The following is a 20,999-nucleotide window of genomic DNA, read 5'->3' as shown; positions in this document are numbered from 1 at the left end:
AATGGACAGTGACATAGCCCTACCTGCTCTGATAAATCTTCCTGACAAATGATTAAATGTGCCCCGGGCAAGCCGGCATTACAAGGACATTTGCTTGATATGTTACTGTTTTTCCCTAGCCACACTGGCCTTGAACAGTAGACCATGCTCCATTTGAATTAGCAGTTCATATATATATTGGAGGTATTGGCATGACTTAGCCCCGGTCTTGAAAGCCTTTCAAAGGAATCAACCTTCTGTGTAAAGAGCTCTAGTGCAACCGAAATAGCTGTTTGGAGACACCAGCTGTGGATTTCACAAACTCAACACCAACTATGTCAGCCTTTTAATGAGTGATATGTTATTGGCCCTTCCTCAACACTACATGTCCCTTTCATGTAACCATGTCATGTCACAGACTTAATGACAAGCTTCAAAGGTAGGTCATTACCCAAGACCAACCAGGACTGTAAAGCACTAAACTGAAAGTGACTACCCCTGGTCACAATAACATATCAGAAGAAGAGCAACAGTGTTTCAGCAGGTTTTTTCTTCTCTTCACCATCACCCTTCATAGTGTATGGCCTCAATATGGGATGCTTCTAGATTAGGCATTAAGTGCGATCTTGTGCAAAATATATATACATTTTTGGCATCCAGTATTGCGTGGGTGGTGCAATGCTCCGTAGCATCTTTTTAGGAGCCCCTTGGGATAAGAGGGAATAACTGACTCTAAAGCATAACTTTAAATCATGCCTCACTGGGGGAATCTGTCCCAAATATCAATGGGCAGAGGACATTCTGTAAATAAGAACATTTGCTGTGAAGTTGTCATTAGAGTTTTTAAAAATAGTTGACAAGTTGTTTAGTTCAGTCACAGAAGTGTACAAATAAACAATTTTGTTATCCCATTTGTTGTGTTTTGGAGTATATCATAGCTCAGTGATTTCACTGTTTTGTATCTTAAAGAACCTTCCAAGAATTATTCATATAACACACACATACCCAATATTTCAGGGCTCTTCATGTAACTGAAGGAATTTCTAAATAACTTATACAATTACTCTTCATAAATCTCAGGGGTATTTCACATAACTCATGAATCTTTCAAACAACTCAGAGAATGTTCTTATATCTTAATGACCTTTCATGTATCTCAGACACTTGTCAAAAACATGCCACTGTGAATTTTCGTACAGCTCAATGAATATAAGAACTTTTCAAACACAACAGAATTTTTTTATAAATATATCACAAGGACATTTAATGGAATTTAAGGTCAGTTCATACACACAAGGACTTTTGGTATATTTCAATGACTTGTCATCTATTTTAAACCTTTCTAATAATACATTACAAGTATGACAATGACTGTCCCTATAACTCAAAGACTTTTCCTGTAACCATAGGGTATTTCTTATATAAGAACCACCTTTTTAGATAGCTCCAACAGTTTACATGTATCTTAAGAACTTTTTATAAACATCTCACCAGTAGTATTCATATAGATTAAGGGCCCGATTACGACCGTGGTGGATGGGATACTCTATCATAAGCATGAAGGATATCCCATCCGCCGTTTTACAAGTTCCATGGGATATAATGGAACTTGTAATACAGCGGACAGGAGATCCGTCACATTTGTGACAGAGTATCCCATCCACCAAGGTCATAATCAGGCCCTAAGTCTTCATATTAATAAATAACCTTTTATGTATCATTTAGAGGCTTTTCATAGGTCTCAAGGCATCTTACGATAGTTCACATTCTGCTCAGTTATTTCAATATTTCTCTGATTAATCAAGACTTCTGTGATATTTCAGATAATATGAGGATGAATGATTTGTTACAAACAGAATATTTAAAATTCAAACCACTGATAAATCAAGTACTTCTGGGAATAAATTATCAATAATATCATTGGATTATTTACCTCTTGGATAAATTTAGCACATTTAAATACATTAGTGATGTTTCTGATGTATACATTGCTTTTCAGACAAAGCAGGTTAACCCAAGAAGAATCAAAGGCTTGTCTAACAAATACATTAGTTTGTTGATTAATAAAAAATAACATTTTAGTTGCATTCAGAGCATACTTCAAGAAATTTCCAAATAAATTAAGAACTCAGGTTAATCAAGGATTTATTAACATAAGGACATGACTAATAAATAAATGACTTAAATGATGACTCAAGGCCTTCTCAGATCAGTCAGAACAGTGAATGAATTCTCCAATACATTATGAACCCATAAGATAAATCAATGACATTTGAGATAAGCATTTGACGTCAATGAATTCTTAAATGACTTTTCCTATGATAATGACTAAATCAATGAAATCTATTATAAATCAACGATGTTTCAATAACATCTTTTGAAACAATTAAGACGAAAGAAAATCCACTATGTCTTAAAAATTGAAGATTTCTCAGATATCTCAATAATGTTTATTAGAAATCCTTGATTTCTTGGACAAACTGAGGGTGTAGCTGGTAAATCAATGATTTTTCTGATAAATGGAGGACATCTCAGATAAACCCTATATTAATCAGTGCCAATGCTGCTTTTGATGACAGAAGGACTATTCAGAAAAATCACAAACCTTTCCATACCATTCAAAAGCATATCACATGTTTTCAAAACTTATTAGATCACTCAACACCCTTTCATATTTCTCATAGGTTTCTTCAATATGACACAAAGTACTTTTTCTCATCAAATACTTGTTAAATATGTCAGGCATCTTATGATTTATGAAGGTATTTTCAGGTACAAGGTGAGAGTTTGAAAAAGTAAGAAGAGTAAGTATGGGGAATAAGAAAAAGGTGAGAGGAATAAGGAGAATGGCGAGACAGTAACGTAAAAGGCAAAGAGAAGTAGAGTTTGTCAATTGAAGAAAGAGACAATGATGAATCTTGTTGAAAGAGAAAACTAAGAAAATGCAAGACAGAAAAAATCATAGAAACAGCATGTATGTCGGTAAACACAGAATGAGTGAGAATAGAAAAAAACAGAAATGCAATTCATAGAAACACAGCAGACTGAGATTGACTGGTAACCAACTTTCCATATATTTCACCAGCAGTCTTTCTACATCCATCTTTGTTTTTAGCCCAGTCTTTATTTTTGAAACCATTAAGCATCTTTTGCCTCTCTTCCTTTGTATCCTTTATTTTAATTATCTGCATGCTTTGTTCTCCGTTGACATGTCTTTTTCTATTTTTCTTTTCCAATTGTATTATGGTTTTGCCCCTTGTAATGGCAGTAATGAAACTCACTCCAAACTCAGACCAGGCTCTGGCAAAATTCTACCTGTTGTCTAACTATCATTAATAACCGCCACATATGCTCCTCTTTCATGCTCTTTCCTCACCTCTTTCTTAATCCATCAGGAGTGTTAATCAAATTTGCAAAACCTATAGAGTTGTTCAGCTTCAAATCTTAGCAAATAGACTCAACAGCCAGAATATTTTCTTACACTAAGACCAACTGGTTCTTTTCTGACTTGGACTCCAGACAAATCAGGCATGTGAGAAATAACTCTGAGATCACAACTCCATATTTCTGGTAAGTTTCAAAACAGATAGAGTTCTCTAGGCAAGAAGGTCAATCAAGACAATATTTCTTCTGTTTCTTGCACATTCCCTTAGTCCATGAAATGGGCCACATTTAAGTAAGCAAGGTGTTTAGAGAGGGATACAATCCCTCCACTTAAGTTCCATCACATGGCTTTCCAAGGGCCTAAATAAAGTGCACCCAACCATTTTCAGTTCCTCTGGGTGGTGATGGTTCACTGCCCTGGGCACGTATGCTGTAGTTGGAACCGCCATTGTTGTCCCAATATTCAGCAGCACCTACTTGGTAGCAGATGGCAAACTGCATGGAACCATCAGGGCCAAGGCAAACAGGGAGTGGCAAGCGGAATGTGAAGCGGTCAGTACGCGGAGGAGGGACACCGACATATGCAGGTCGAGGCACATAGGCTGCGCGAGCATCGTGATGTGTGGTCCAGTTGTCTGTAGTGTAGCGTACACCAACCTGCTTTTCAAAGGCCATATTCAGCACACGCACCCAGCCTGAGATGAAGAAACTCTCAACACGGGCGCTCTCTAGGCACACCTTCTGAGCACACACCCGCTCCACGAAACATGGGTCCAAGCCTGGATCAGGGAACGTGGGCACAAGGGTGCCCACTGAGCGGGGAGCTGGGTCCTAAGGAAGTCAAGCAGGAGTGGAAAGGAAGGCAATGGGAGACAAATGGAGTGAGATAACGTTGAGGGGGCAAGGAGTAATAATAGATCAAATTCAGAGGAGTGGAGAAGAAATAGAGAGGGGATTTGGACAGATATATTTGTCAAGGAGGGAAATGGGGAAATGTAGGTGGAATTGAGACAGGAATAGAGGGGAGGGAAAATCAAAAGAGGAAACAGAGACAGAGATAGGAAGGGGAAACAGGGAGAAACAAGCACAATAAAGATAGAGAATGAAAATAGGCAAGGGAAAAGGGAAGGAGAAAACAGAATGAGAAAAGTAAGGAAGGCATGATGGAGAGTAATAGAAGGAAAATAATGGGGAAGGAAACAAAGGGAAGCGAGGGCAGGAAATGCAGGGGAATTATGATTGTGGTAACAGTGTGGAATGAAGAGGAAGATAGAGATAAGGATGTGAGCAAGCAGGTAATAAAGTTAGGAAGTAATAGGATAGGCAAGAAGGAATGAAGGAAACAAGAAAGGGAGAATGCATAGATGAATAAAGGGAGGAGGGAAGGGGGATGATAGAAAAGAAAAAAGGAAAGGTGGAACGAATGGGAGAATAAACAGAGGACATGAGGAAATAAGAGAAAAGATGTATTGGAGGAGAAAAGAAAGTAAGGGAGGAAGATAGAATGGTAAGACAGAAAAGAGGAAGAAAATAAAGAAGAACGGAAGACATAATTAAGCAAGGGGAAGGAAAGTAGGGTTGAAAAGAAGGTAAAGAGGCAAATTGGGAAGGAAAGAAATACAAATATAAAAAGAAATGAAGGGTGGCGGCACAGGTTAGAATAGGTAAATTAATACATGAAAAGAGGAAGGGAACAAGTAGAGGACAATGGAAACAAATAACGGAATAAGTGAAGCAGGACAGCAAAAATGAAAGGTCCAAAGTGGAGGCAGCAAGAAAAAAGAAGGAAGTAATAGTGGGCAAAGGAAGACAGGAGGAAGAACGGTAGAAAACACAGTGAAATAAGGAAAGTAGTAGTTGTGTGTATATAAATATATGTACATAAACATATATAAACAAATATGTATATATTTATATGTATGCACATATATTTGTGTGTGTACACAGAGAGAGAGGGGGAGAGAGCATGCACAAGAGAGTTTGCAGGAAACAAGAGAGTGTAGCAGTAAAGAGGAGAGATAAGGCAAAGGAAAGATTGTAAAAAAGAAAAGGGAGCAAGGAGCAATGGAGAAAAGAATGAAGTGAGTCAAAGAAGAAGAAAGTCAAAAAAAGAAATAAAACAAGGAGGGGAAAGGTGTAATAGCGGAAAAGAGAGGGAAGTGCAAGGGAAAAGAGGGCAGAGAATGGAAGTTAAGGCGATTCAAAGGGTGAAAGGTGAAATGATAATGGAGAAAGTTATAAGAAAAAAGGTGGGAGGGAGACATGGGATACAAAGGGATTATGATAAAGTAGGAGAAAGGGAAAGGGAACAAAGGAAGAAGAAAGGAAAAAAGACATTGAACAAGGGGAAGAAGGGAGGGTGGGATGTAAGAGAAGAAGGAAAGATGGAAAATAGAAAAGAACAAAGAGTGGGGCAAAGGTAGAGGATGGAGAAGGAATGAAGGCAAAAAGTGTGGGAAATAAGGTAGAAAGTTAGTAAGGGAAGGGTGAAGAAGAATAGGAAGACGTAATAAGTGAGGTGAAAGGGTGAAAGAGAAAGCGGGAAGAAAAAAAGAGAAAAGAAGATTAGGAAAAGGGAATGGAGTGAAACAGTGATTGGGAGATAGAGTGTATGCGGCGGGATGGGAGAAAAGATAGAGAGAGGAGGAAACAAAGAAAAAAAACATTTAGCAAGCTGTTTGTTTTTCTGTGATACTTTTCAAACATTCTAGGTTTTTTCCAAAACACAGACTATAGTTATGTTAGAGGTAGGAATAATTGGCAGAGCTGTGTGTGGCTACTCTTTCTTTACTCTCACCTAACAGGAGCCATGCGATCCTAACATATAGGCTTTCTTTCTATCTCCTGACATAGCAGCCCAGACACTCTAAGATAAGGTGCTATGGCTTCCTAATCAGATCCTCACAGACTGGATATGGAAAGCAGAGAAAGACATATGGCAAGAGCCGTTTTGGAGGGAAGGTATGGAGCGGCAGAACTGTTGTCACATATGTGAGTCCAGGAACTGTACCACCAATTGAAGGTCACTGTCCCCTACTAATGTGCTAGGAGTGATCTTGCAGCATGTGGGTGACTACCAGAGATGCCATAGTTTCAATGGTGGTCCTGAAAGAAAAGGTGCAAGTAGTAAGGATGTTGGATAGATGGTCCTTAACTGAGTGGCCCCTTCAACACCATTTCCGTTTGTGCTGGGTTCAAAGCAAGAGTATTACCACCAGTGGTGATGCTAAGCCATCAGAAATAATGCAAACCTCTAAACTATAAATTTGGTGGTGGTGAGGGGTGTGACCTAGGTGGCCAACATAGCGGTGGAGCTTTAATAGTGCTCCTGTCACCTGAGTTTAATCCTGCTTCATCCTGCCTGACAGAGCCGTACTGACCCCCTCCAGTGCTCCCCTGAACCTTGCCTCACATGAAGTGGCCCCCTTTTTAGTGCCCTATCTGCTGTATGAGAGGCACTGCAGCACGTAACTGGAGCTGTGTGAATCCAGAGCGACATGATGGCGGTCGCTGTGAAATGTCTCTGTTGCCTGGAGCAGCCTCATGGTGTGGCCTACATGTAGCTGTAGTCCCAGTGCCCTCGAATGGGAGACATCCTGGTCCCGCATAGGCTTACGGTGATTTCCAGCTCTGTATTGTGGGCATGGGCCAGTCAGCACATTTGCTTTTCCTTGGGCGGAGATGGGTATAGAACCTGGGGAACTTCCAACACCAGCAAAGGGGGTGGGAGTGGCCTGGAGGCCTCCTCCCCTGCCTTTTAGATATTCAGAAGCAGGCGGCACCCACAATCCCAAATGGTATGTTGCACCTCATTGGCTAAGTGGATCCTGGTCAACTGTAATCCATTCCCCATGTGTACTCTCCTATTTCAGGACACACCCAAGCCCCCAGCGACCTCCTAATACTGCATGACCTTTGCTCTACTCATCACGGCCACGCTTCCCACATCCTGCATGCCGACCTGAGGCAGATGACAGACCCAGCATTGCTCAACTACGAGTCTACAGTTTCCACACGCACCCCAGTGACACAACAGGAGTGTGGAGGACTTCGAGAGAGATGGAAATAGCCATCATGGCCTCCCTATAAGGGGCCAATAAGAATTCCTGCCTTGGTGAAATTGCAGCTGGCTCCAACAAAGACGACTTGCAGGCAGTGGTGCCACAACTGGGCCCAAGGTGACAGCTAAGGGCGCCTGACACATCCTGGATCACAAGAGAGGTTTATACCATCCCATACAGCAACCTAAGCGCCTGCTCTCAAGCTCACGCAACCTCTCGGTGCGACTGCGGCAGGCCCTGCTCACGTGCACAATACCGTCTAGACCTCGTGTTGGCTGGAACACCTTGTCGAGTTCCCTTGGCCTTGGGGTAATCATGGTGCTTCAGGACCTCTCCACCTGTTTGTGACTTTGAAGGAGGGAGTTTGACTGGACCCTCAAACACAGACTGTCACTGCATTGGGAATAACAACTGCTGGATTTGAGGCACATCACTGGTGCTTGGCTGCCTTGTGTGCAGGACCATTTACAGGAGCAACGAGGTTAACGTTCGTGCCTCAAAGGTTCATATGATATTGCACTGATCCCTGTATCTGATCAAATCCTCCTTCAGGTAAGGTGCGCCACCGGTATATCTAGGAAATGTTCACCATGATCAAGCCATGAACTAAGCATTCTGTTGCTTCAACCGTGTGGAACCCTAATTGTGCCTTCTGCAAGCCGATTCCCCTGGAGGTGTGCTATCAACACTGTGTAATCGAGACATTATCGCATTGCCGAGGCTAGAGAGAGCCCGGGGAGGTGTGAGACTTGCAGCGACTTAGGTCGACCATCCAACTCTCTGCTCTGGCTCTCCTCTCCAGGGCTCCATGGCTCCTTGCCAAGTACTGCCAACTACTCATGCTGCCCCGTGGCAAGCGGATCAGTGCTACTGGACCCTCCTACCAGTCCCGCCTGAGGGCCCTCTTCTCTCTCTGACCAGCTGGTGTATCACTGTGGACTTGCTTCCGAGGACCTGAACCTCACTGTGGCGGGCTTCTCGTGCTGCCCTGGGGCAAGCGGGCCCATCCCCAACGACCCTACTTTCTATCATCCTTGGTCAGGGCCTATCTGACGATGGGATGTGGTAAGCCTCCTTCACCTATGGCAGCTCAGACTAAAATAGACCAGTATATGGTTCGACATGTTCTGACATCAGACATCAAAGAGACCATGGAAGCTTCCCACTCTGCCGCCCTGGCTCAATCTACTACAGACCTAGGAACAATCCTGAAGGCAATCCAGAACTCACTGGAGGCGGTTGAAACCAAAGTAGACCGTCTTCATGTGGACCTTTCACTTTTGTGTGCAAAGCTGCAGAAAGAGTGACTGAAACTGAGACACGGATCTTCACGAATTAAGACAACATTTTTACACTTAAGCGCAAAGTGTCAAAACTAATACCCACAGTAGCTAGCCTAGAAAAGAGCGACGAGGGTGCTGAAAAATGCTCTAGGCGTAACAATTTGCACCTTGTGGGGCTTCCTGAAGAGTTGGAAGGCTCAGGGCTGAGCGGACTTCTTGAAAGCTGGTTCTGATCCTGTTTCCCAGCAGGCGAACTATCCAGCTGTTTTGTATTTGATAGGGCACACCGGGCCCTGACCAGGAAGACCCCACCTCGTCTGGTGATACTGTAACTCCTTAACCTCTGAGACACCATCCTACGAGAAGTTCAGAACCAACCAGATCTCTGACATTTCCCGAATTACACTTAGGTGGTCCAACAGAAACTGCACTCCTTTGGAGAAAGTTAAACAGAAAGTTTGTGCTCTTGACTTTTGCTATATGCTTCTCTTTCCGCCCCACTTCAAACCCATTTCTTTGGCACCTCGAAGCAGGCCAGGGATTGGGCTGCAGAGAGGTGACCAATATGCCCTGCAGAACTGGGAGATCGAGTGGATCTGGGGCATGGGACTGCTCCCTGCCACTCCCCACCCGGGGGCCCAAAGAAAGCACTTCAGGCCCTGGACCTCAACAAGAACACACACTGTGGTGAAGAATCTAGCTAATATGGAGCTTGATGAGACTCTCACAGCGACCCTGAAACTATTCGGCTCCCCAGACAGTGTGCTCGACTCGTTGGCTTAGTCCCCCCTTCCCCAGCGTTATGTCTGAGCAGAAATGGGGGCCTACAATGGAACAAGACTTGACTATGGACACCCAGAGTGGTATCATGTACCTCAAGGCCTGACTCTCTGGCTGTGGGGGGACATATGGGAGGGTTGTATTCACTACATGCAAATGTCTTAGTCTTGTATTGTTTTAGTAACCATATGTATGGCATCTAAATTTAGGCTTTCATTTTTTAGTTAGTCACTATATTTCTGTCAGTCACTGTATTGCTGTCAGATCCAACCAATGGGTGACTGACACTGCCATTGAAATTCCTCTGAGTTTTGTATTTCATGTTCTATTTATGGGTGACAGATGCTTCAGAGGAGGAAGTATGGAGTGTGGGGAGTTAACGGGGGGACTATATTGTTTTCCGTGGGATTGTTATTTTGTGTGTCCTTTTTTACTTTTAAGGTATTCGATCTGCGAGCTCTCCACTGTGACCTTTTTTCCTCCTGGACTATGCTCTGGGTTGCCATGCGCTGACTACCTCATTCACTGACCAGTTACCGACTACCGCACATATATCGCACCACCCTCCTGGATGATTAAGATCATCTCTTGGAATGTAAATAGTCTCCTAGACTGTCTTAAGAGATCTACAGTACTGCGCTATATCAGGCGGTATAGATCTGATGTGGTCCTACTTCAGGAGATACACCTTCTAGATTCTCAATGCCTTTTTCTAGGCTGCTTTGGGTATGACAGAGTCTTCTACTTAGGCTTCGCCAGAGGTTCAAGATGAGTCGCACTCCTCTTACACAGAACCCTTCCACTGACAGTAATCAGGGCAAATGAAGATCCTCAGGGGAGATATGTGGGGATTGAGGGACATATGGCTGCCCGACACTATAATTTTATCTCCTGCTATGTCCCTCCACAGCTCCAGCAACCCACCTTACAGGTCCTCCGGTCCCTAATAGTAGCCCTCCCACCGGGACTACCCTTATAGGCAGGGACTTTAATGCGGTTCCTGATCCCTTGCGGGGCACCCCCGACATCCTACATCCTGGGCGGCAGATGCCCTTCACGATTATGGTCATTTGGGCAGATTTCATGGATTCTATGCAATGCATGCGATTTCGTGGAATCATTCGCAATGGTCTTATACACATCAGTCTGCAGCCTACAATACAGAATCTCAGATGATCTTATCTAGTTGCCTTCTGCTGTTCTCTTGTCATTACGGCCCATACGGATCCTCCTGCGCCGTATATCCAATTGTGCCCCATCTTTACTGAGTATGGTGCACAACCGCATACCTAATAGCCACTTTGGAGGTTTAGTGCGTGGCATCTAATGGATTCAGAGTGTGTCCCCTTCATAGAGAAGGAACTGTGAGCCTTCTTTCAGACTAATGTGGGCTCTTTACCCTTGATGGCAACTTTGCGGGCAGAGGGTAAACCCACCCTGAGAGGATTGCTCAAGTGCTATATGTGACGGAGTGAATCCGTGCAACAAGCACAAGTAGCAGATCTAACGGCCGGAATCCTCACCTTGGAATGCCAAGTACACGGCTCCAGTACAGATGAAGTCCACCACCTGCTAGCAATAACATGATCCAAATTGAGACAGGTCTCCATGGAGAATGAAAAGACAGCACTGGAGGGCCTCGACCCAACTGGTATATGAATCAGAAGATAAATCTGGTAAGGTTTTATACTGGATAGCGACGCACAATATCTCTACTAGAATCGTGCCTGCTGTCAGTGATTTTCCTGGTAATCTCCAGGAAGACCTACCAATTCGCTGCCTTTTATCGAGACCTATATGAGATGCGCACCTACCTCTCCCCCACCCACCCCCGAGACCGAGAGACCCCTTCTCTGGAACATACCTCTACCTTCAGCTCTCTGGCTGATGAGTTGGAGCACCCTTCAAAGACTGAAGAGGTAGACCAGGCTATGGGCCTAATTACAACTTTGGAGGAAGGTGTTAATCCGTCCCAAAAGTGACGGATATACCACCAGCCGTATTACGAGTCCATTATATCCTATGGAACTCGTAATACGGCTGGTGGTATATCTGTCACTTTTGGGACGGATTAACACCTCCTCCAAAGTTGTAATCAGGCCCTATATCCGAACTCCAGTCGGGGAAGTCCTCCGGTCCAGATGGTTTCCCTATTGAACATTACAAAAGATACCACTCTATTATGATGCCCCACTTACTGGACCTCTACGGATAGGCTTGGGACAGGAAGGGGGATTTGAAGATTGCATAGCCCTATATGCTGATGATATTCTTCTTTTCATCAGTGACTGCCCAGCCTCAGGCCCCCAGGGCATGGAGATCCTGCTTATCTATGGAGGGTTCTCCGGTCTACAAGTTAATGCACGTAAGTTCCTATTGTTGGAGGTGACTGGTGAAATTGGTGGGGATTGATATATCATGGCTCCCAGATTAGACCTGGTCCCTTAACTTTCAACCCCTGGCCTCAACTCTGGACAAGGACCTGCACAGATGGAGCCATTTACCTCTTAGCCCTAAGCAATGCATTGTAGTCTTTAAAATTAAGTGCCTCCCCCGGTATTTATACATTCTGGCAAAATTTCCTAATCCAGTCCCCCAGGGGTGGTTCTATTCCCTGACCTCAAAATTGACGCCCTTCATATGGGCAGGTAAGAGCCACCACGTGGCACTCAAGTCAGCACAGAAATCTCCCTTCAATGGTGGCCTTGGCATATCTGATATATATAGCTACTTTTAGCTGCACATTTGGTGGCCATAAATTAATGGTTTGCAGGGGGTTAGGATGACCCTGACTACCACCTGGAGTATCATCTTCTGGGTTTGAAGGGTTTTTTGACTTGTTCTACAGAGGCCGAATGCCCTAACGGCACCATCCTGTAATCGTGTGGTGGTACTGTGCTGGACAGCAGCACTTCACCTTATCCAATGGGACTGCTGCCCGACGAAGTTGACTCCCCCATGGCAGGGCACCTGGCTTCACCAAGTCTCGAGCCTCAAAGGCTTTGCCCAGTGGAATCAGATTGGAATTACGTACCTGAGAGATATCCACCACAGGGGAACCCTGATGTCCTACCAAGAATTGAGACAGCACTATGCTTTATCCCCCCTACATATTTTCAGTTTCTTTCAATTACAGCATGCTCCACGGGCTCATCTCCCACTGGACACCCAACTCCCTGACTTCAACCCGCTCGAGGCTAAAATCCTCGTGGGACACCTGGTTAAGGGACCTGTATCTGTGATTATGCCCTTGATTATCAATGCTCCCGATGGTTTCCCTTCTCTTCAGAGGAAAAAATTGAGCTGGATGATGATGATTGGAGGGAGGCATGCCTGTACCCTAGGGAACTGGTGATGTCCTCATAGCTTCGTATGATCCAGGTCAACTATCTGCATGCAACCTATCTGTCCCCACATCACATACAACTGATGAATCCATCAACACAGACTATAGATACATGGTGGATCAGGGAATTTCACCTGCTAAACAGATATCAGGGAGGAGCAAGATCTATTTGAGCAGTATAAGAAACACAGGAGGATAGGATTGTTTCTGGAGCAAAAGTTAAGTGACCTCTCAGTACTGCCCTTTGTCCAACCATGTTTACCACTATTAGCTGACCTGCTGTGCTCTGCTTATACTTGTGACTGTAAGCTGCAGGAGACTGCTGCATTTTATAAGTGTGCGATACTGCATCTGACCTAACAGACTGCAACTATGAGATATTTTATGAGTCATGCTCGAGTGGGTATTGTGTTTTCTCGTCTTTCTGGTTTATTTTATAGTACAGAGGCTTCATAGAATCCTTTTGTTTGTTTTCTCTCCTGTGTGTCACTCAAACAATCTGCTAAGTTTTGGTCCTTGAGGTATGTTATGTTATGTTACTTTGTATGGCATGCATGTCACCCAGGATGGTATCCTAGTGCCTGAGAATGAGATGTACACTATTCTGTGGCCTGTTGGAAGAGAGAGGCTTTCAGTTTTTTGTTGAACTCAAAGCTGGGGCTTGCAGCTCTGACAAGGCAGGGGCCATTACAGGATTTGGGGGAAAGGTAGAAGAAGGCACAGCCCCTGGCTCTGGCATGGTGGATGTGGGGGATGAGAGCGAAGAAAAGGTTAGCCGAGTTTAGGCGTTTGGTCGGTGTGTGAAGCTGGATGCAGCTGTTGAGGTAAGCTAGGCCTTTGTTGTGTGGTGCTTTGTAGGTGTGCGAGCAGCTTGAAGAGGGCACGTTTGAGGATAGGGAGACAATGCAGTGCAGTGGATATATGAGTAAGTATGGGTGTGGCAGCTTGAGAGTGGGTCTTGCAGCTGCGTTCTGTATGACTTAGAGCGCTCTGGTGAGTTGAGAGGTGATGCTGACATACAATGTGTTGCCATAGTCCAGTCTGCTGGTGACCAAAGCTTGTGTGACGGACCTATGAGTGTCCACTGACAGCCATTTGAAAACCTTATTAAGAGCCTTGAGTGTGTGGAAGCAGACAGAGGAGACCGAGCTGACATGGTTCATGATCAAAAGTTCATTGTCCATCATGATGCCTAATTTCCTAGCCAAGTTAGGCAGACTAGGAGTCGGCCCCAGTTTGGGGGGGAGGGGAGGTCACTATTACGAGGACAGCGGGTGTGTCATTTCTGAATATGACCACTTCTGTTTTGTTGCTGTTGACAATCAGCAATTGGTCCTCACGCAGTCCGCGATCTTAGACAAGCAGCTAATGAAATCCATTTGGGTGTTTGGGATGTGATTTGAAAGGGAGAGAATAAACTGGGGGTAGTCTGCGTATGAGATGATGCTGAGCCCATGAGCGTGGATCATACTGGTGAGTGGTGTTATGTAGAATGTGAAGATGTGGGGATCAACGAAGACCCTTAAGGGATGTTGAAGATCAATTTTGAGGCAGAGGATGTAAACAGAGCAAAACTAACTATTTGGATACATCCAGAGAGGAATGAGCTGATCCATGAAATTGCTGGATTACAGATTCCGTTCGTGTGGCGGTGTTGGATAAGGATAGGTTAAGATATGGTGTTGAGTTGTACAGACAAGGGACCTATTCCTAGCTGGTGCTTTCCTTACACATAGTGCAAGATGAGGCCAGACTAATCACATTATTGTGCTTCAAGGCAATGTGAGATACTCACTGAGAGCCAGTCTTTGTATTTTCCATGATGTCCTTGGCAAACTGAAGACTAAGCATAAAAAAATTATGTCTATGAATTGCAGAAGTTAACATTGCAGTGTTCATTTTAATTTACATAAGACACAGCAAAAAGTCTGGGCCATTCAATTTGTATCTGAAACAGTGGTTCTTGTCAAACAGTATTTGTATATTTGATTAAAAAATAGCCCAACCACACAACAGAGAATAGTTTTCTGAAAAAGGAGATATAACCCCTTTATAATTCAAAAGGAAATGTATTCACATGACAAAATACAAAAGCCAAAAGTATCAAAACCTTGAAGTATGGAATAGCAAAGTTAGGTGCCCAGCGCAAACCAGAACCCACAAGTGCTATTTTTTTTAAAAACCACAAACATTCACCACATTTCAAGTCCAGGTTTCCTATACTTTACACAAACGTGACTTAAATTCACCAATAGTCCAGTCAGTGTAACCCAATTGGTTCCAAAGGGTTACATTATTAGGTTCACTTAATTACAGTCAACGGCGTTTCGACACTCTAAAAGAAGAGGTGGGTCTCATCAGGACCACCATATAATAAGGATACCTGATGAAAGCAAGGAACCAACAACACCCATGTGAGTTCACCACTCAGTATATAGTAAAAAAAAAACATACTTACAAGGAGCGTGACACCCCAGTCATGACTCCAAGTAAGGGTAAGGGGGCTCACCCAATAAAGCAGCTGTGCGATTGCTGTACGATCACAATAAATAATATTAGTTGACTGATCACTGCGGTGGAGAGTTCGAGGCACATAACCAATTTCAGACAGGCTCGCCCTTATTTAAATGAACTCTCCAGGGCAGAGATTCTTATGACAAGCGGCTAAATGAAAACAACATTCAGGAACTCCAGTAAGGACCGTTGGGCTATTTTTAGAAAATATACATAATCTGTTTGACAAGAACCACTGTTTCAGATAAATAAAAAAAGTGTTAATTTTAAGGCAGAGCCCTGCCCTTGCCACCGAGGGACATTACTTAAAGGACTCTGTGAGTGATCGTTCAGTACTTCCTGAGAAATTATAGCAAATAACGAGCTGTTATGGATATTATTCAAAAGTGAGTTGTTTATTTGGTTAATGTACTATTACAGCTATGTAAGGAATGTGGGAGCAGCACGAATTCATATATTGCCAATTTAACTCACTTTCATTAGATTTGTGCAGATAGTATTCAGGAACTATATTTTGAAGTATAAAACATACAAATTAGTCAATGACAGACGACTGTTATTTATTATGTGTGCATGATACTCACTAATTAGTTGAAAGAAATTCAGCATTGGAAAATGGACAAATGGCCTACGCTTTGTCGACTATGCGAACTTTTTTTAAAGGAAATATGATAAGGCAACTATTGTATGAATTTTAAACGTATTTTATATGTTATGAATCATACATTGATCTTGCCACTGTTATGTGTACGGGACTGAATTATTGATGGAATAATAAAAGGTACAACTATCTATGAAAGATCCGACGCTGAAGAACCATTGTTGGATAAAATAACTAGCTAGGCCTAGGAAAGGCTTGTGCTACTGCCCTTGCCCACCCAGCATCATGTTCACGGATTTCCAGTGGTGATATGAGAGTGGCATACCTGTAGAGAGAGGCCTAGCTGGCAAGGCCCGAAGTGACTAATGGCATCGTGGTACAGCTTGGCTTGCACATGAGCTGGTATCCGGGGCAGGTCAGACTGTCTGAAGAGGCGGACGTTGGCCAACTCTAGACCCAGGGAATCTGCGAAACGCACCGTCTTTCTTGTGTTTGGGCTGCAACTGCGCAGTGCAGCTGCCTCAGCACGAGTACGGTCAGCAGGTGCCGAGCGGGCCCTCCGGCGAGTGCCGGGAGATGAAGGTCCAGTTTTGGCATCCCGACCCCTACTGTAGCCAGCCCGTTTTGGGCTATCACTGTCCACACAGTCATCGTCTGACTCTTCCTCTTCAGCGTCCTCTTCCAGGCTGGGCCGCGCTGTACGATAGTAAGCCCGCTCATACAGCCCAGCAATGTAGCTGAGGTTCCGTGGGATGTCACTCCGTGGAGGCGGGGTGGCACGAGACATGGTGGAGCCTGCTGGGATATCCGTCTGTAAGAGAGCACAGACTATTAAGAGGGGAAAGGAAACAGTGGTCACATGGTGTATTCCTAATCTCCAAAATGAGCCATTCTATCACCGCTCTCCTGTCCTGATTTGGCTGGTCTATTCTCTCCTAGTTATGCCTCCACTCTTCTCAAGACATTCCTCTCACTCCTTTCCTGATAATACTCACTTGCATCTTTATCCTGATGGTGTCCATCTCTCACCTTTTCCATACGATGCTCACCTGTCTCCTTCCCATATGATACTCACTTCGCTCCTCTTCAGGTGATGCTCACCTCTTTCCTTTCTTCAGAATGCAAACCTATGTCCTATGTTACTGAGGCTCAACTCTCCTTTCGATTTTCAGGCCACTGACTCCTCCTAATGATGTTCCAACCTCTATTTTACTAATAAGACACACGTATTTTCTTTTTCTGATGACGCTTACCTCTCTCCCTTACTTGTAATGCCTGTGATTTAAGTGGGATGTAAAATTTGAGGTTTCTCAAAAAGGGAAGTGGCAAATGAAGTGTAACAAGGAATCCTTTCCAAGAGCTGTGGTCTATGTGCTTAAAACATCTCAAGTAAAATCCTGTGCTTCACATAGCATGCCCCCTGACCTCTATTTGGGGGTTTCTCAGTTAATTTTTCGATATCACATCCAGACATATAACACAACAGCAGACGTGCTTAAAAGAAGCCAGCTCTATTGGCTTTTCCAATGATATTCGGCAGTGTCAAATAAATGAATAACAACAATGATTTTCTTGTGAATAGTGAATAATTGGAATTGAAAATGTTTCAATGCTGAAAATATGAGACTGTGAAGTAAACATTACTTAGGCCCATGTAAAAGGAAGTGGTCTTCAGAGTATCCGAGTCACTCCCATTTTTCCCTTCACATCACCTTCCTCTGGAATCACTAACTCTGTGAGTCACTTACACTCTTCTCTTTTTGCATGTATATCCTTTCATCTCCTCCATCATCCCTCACACACAACCCTCTGACTTATCTGTAAGCATGAATTTTATTTTCTATAGGCACTGTCCATATTTCAACAGCAGTGTACCTTCTTCTCACACTTTACCACAATTACAACTGGCACATAACTGACCCCTGCTCTAAACGCTCAGCATAGAGGGTGAGGGCTGAATGAGCATGTAGTCTGAACACTTTTAAGACCCAGTGATAGGCTCTGTGAGAAACTCACACTGCCTTCAGCTTGAACTCCAGAACTCTAAATTGTGCCCATCACATGTACATCCTGACTTCACGCAGACCCCTGCAGGGGACTTAATTCACAGCATGCACTATACAAGATTTATTATGTTCCATGAAAAAAGTAAAGACTCTGTAAAAAGCACATACCCTGAGGGAATACAAGATGCAGTAAACTCTGTAAATTCTAAAAGGAACCTCTTCACTAACAAGGACTACCTTGAGAGTTTTTGGAGTTATTGTTGAGATATTGTTCAATGTTTCTACTTCAAAAGTGAAGAATATAAATATAGAGCCTTATAAGGACCCGTTTCAAAGTCAGTTTGTTTAATTACTGCTGGGTCTCAGATCCGGCAGGACCCGCCCCACTGAAAGCCCTGGGTTATGCTGTCCCATCCTGGTCCTCTTTAACTCTTTTCTCTCATGATGATGGTCATTTTTCTTTGGATTACTCTATCCACTCTCTCCCCCCTCCTGATGATGTTCATCTCTCCCACATTTCTTTTCTCCCTGGTGAGGCCTACTTTCGTCCTATGGTGATGCTCACAACTATCTTCACCTGATGATGTCTACTTTCTTCCTCTAGCCAAACAGGCTCACCTTTCTCCTCGCCTGATGGTCCCCACTGCTCCCCCATCTCCTGGTGATGCTCAGACCCCTTGCTCAGCTGATGATGCTCACCTTCTTCCTGGTGGTGTTTACTTTTCTCCTCCTAGTGCTCATTTTGTCTACCCTGATAATGGTCAACTTCTCCTAATGATGCCCACCGGTACGTTCTATACAATTATGCGCACCGTCAGTGGCGTACCTTCGGGGACCTTTCAGTCAGGTATGATGAGGTGTAGGTCGGATTTCACCTACGAGTTTTACACATAGGCACGCACACTGTCTCTCTCTCTCTCTCTCTTCTCTCTGTTTTGAAATTCTTAAAAAATTGTGGTTATTTTACAAAACATTTTGTTTTACTTATCACTAACAATCCACACTGCTCTCCCTTTCCACTGCCCCTTATGTCCCCTTATGCCCTGCATCTAAGTGAATGTATGGTAACTCTATGCCAACGCTATTGTTGCAAAATCTGAAGCTCACATCCCCCCAATCTTACTGACCAAGATACTTCCCTGGTCAGCGTTTTCATGATGGCGATGCTCACTTCTCTCCAGTGATGCTTACCTTCTACTCTCTTCTCTTGGTGAGCCTCACACACGCGTTGTCTTTGCTAATTCGCAATGCTTTCATGGTGGTGCCTGATAATGTATAGCTCTTCCTAGTGATCCTCATGAGGCTATCGATGCTCCAGTATCTCTTTTCCCTGAAGCTCACTTCTCTTTTGCACATGATGGTGCTCACTTCTCCTCTCCCTGGGGAACCCCGCTGGCTTCCTCGTGAGGTTCCCCGCCCACCTCTCCCTGGTGGGGCTTACCGCTTTCCTAGTGATATGATATTTGTCTCGCTCTCTGATCCCCTCTTTCCTTCTTTGGGAAAGAATGCGCCCCTGTCTCCTCTGCACTTCTCCTAGTGACTGGCCACCTGTTCTCGAGCGATGCGCACCTTCGCTCGGTGATGATGCTCTCTCTGCTCTGGTGATGCTCACATCCTGAATATGGTCAGCTCCTGGCGAGGGGCATCTCTGCTGATCACTCTAAACACGCTATCCTACTGGGCGGTTTTACCTTTTTGCTGATGAATCCCACAGTCTCCCCGTTTTCCTGGCGGGGCTCACCTCTCCTTCGCCGGAGACGCTCACCTCTTTCTTCGCGTTTGGTGCTCGCCACTCTTCTCATCGATGATGGTGTTTGGCTTCTCACTGGTGATGTTCACCTGCCTCTTTAGTAACGGTGCTCGACCCTCTCGCCTCTTTCCCGCGGATGCTCAGGTCCCTCCGCTCCCAGTGAAGCTCGTCGCCGCTACACTCTTTGCGTCTCCCTGTGAAGGGCACGGATTACCGTAATGACCAGAAGAGCTGCCGCGGCACATAACGGTTGCTCTGCAGGCTCTTCAGAACTGCCGCTGGTGTCTGGTATTATACGGTAATACCAGAAGATTGTAAGGGACTGAGGGGGCGATCGACTGGTCCTAGTGCAGCAGGCAGGGTCTCAGTTTACAATGAAGGTGAGAGTATACAGGAACACCGTGACCTAACTCGTCTGATAATACAAGAGGCAGTCCGCAGCAATGCATCATCTGCCAATACAAGAGGGAGTGAGGGGGCTGCAGGCAGGAACTGACAGGAGGCTGCCTCAGCTGTCAGTGCAAGGATGCGTGTGTAACTGCCGGTGGAATACACACATCTCAAGCAGACAGCCGCAGAAATGAAAGGCTTAATTTATCAACAGGGCGCAGAATCCGGGGAAATAAATAACGTGTCAATCAGAAAACAGATTCTAAAGTAAACGAGTCGCCCCCAACGCTTCAATAACTGCTTCGCCTGCCAATAATTGAAAGGTTCTAATAATAATCGATTTTGCGGCCAAACAACCGATCTCTAGTAATAACGAATTGGATCATTCTTTTCTCCAAGGAGTTTTACCCCCTGAATTCAAACGACTCCCAACCGATTGAACCCCAACAGCTGCAAGTTAGGAGGAATCCCCAGCGCACGCAGCACCGCTGCCTCTGACACCTCCCACCCTCCTGTTCCAAGGCCACCTCGGCTCTCCCAGTCTCTCGGTTCATCACATCGGCAGCCGCCGCTTTGCTGCAGTCTGAATGCGCAGAGACCCCTACTCACCCCACCGGACGCGAGAGCCGCCTCGCACCCCCCCCCCCCCCCCCCCCCCCCCCCGCCACAGGCGGCACTTCCCCTGAGGTAATCAATAATGCACGCGTTACATTCACTCTCCTGAGCTGAACTAACCAGGCACGACCTGTGGAGTGTGAGGAAACTCTCCGCCTGTGCTTGGGGAGATGTGGTCGACTCGGAATAGAAGCAGGGAGCAGGAGGACGGAGAGAGCCGGGACGGGAGGGAGAAACGGGCGGAACTAGACACCGGCAGCCACTGCAGTGCAGGCGACCACCGCCTCTCA

General features: G+C 44.8%; 1 protein-coding gene across 3 annotated transcripts; it reads right to left on the bottom strand.

Annotated features, from left to right (window-relative positions):
* Nucleotides 1–1,221: 1,221 nt before the first annotated feature.
* PPP1R3E (protein phosphatase 1 regulatory subunit 3E) lies at nucleotides 1,222–20,996 on the bottom strand. 3 transcript variants are annotated; one of them, XM_069238117.1, is made up of 3 exons: nucleotides 20,830–20,996; nucleotides 16,274–16,759; nucleotides 1,222–4,194 (listed from the first exon to the last, which is right to left on the bottom strand). In XM_069238117.1, exons 2-3 carry the CDS (start codon nucleotides 16,733–16,735, stop codon nucleotides 3,724–3,726), a joined length of 933 nt encoding a protein of 310 aa, XP_069094218.1. In that variant the 5' UTR covers nucleotides 16,736–16,759; nucleotides 20,830–20,996; the 3' UTR covers nucleotides 1,222–3,723. The 3 variants fall into 3 exon arrangements, with proteins under 3 accessions (XP_069094218.1, XP_069094217.1, XP_069094216.1); XM_069238116.1 differs by lacking the exon at nucleotides 20,830–20,996 and adding an exon at nucleotides 19,696–20,736; XM_069238115.1 differs by lacking the exon at nucleotides 20,830–20,996 and adding an exon at nucleotides 19,720–19,897.
* Nucleotides 20,997–20,999: the final 3 nt, after the last annotated feature.

Source organism: Pleurodeles waltl, chromosome 6, assembly GCF_031143425.1.
Source record: "Pleurodeles waltl isolate 20211129_DDA chromosome 6, aPleWal1.hap1.20221129, whole genome shotgun sequence".
Lineage (NCBI taxonomy): Eukaryota > Metazoa > Chordata > Amphibia > Caudata > Salamandridae > Pleurodeles > Pleurodeles waltl.
This window is presented reverse-complemented; position numbering and strand designations above follow the sequence as displayed.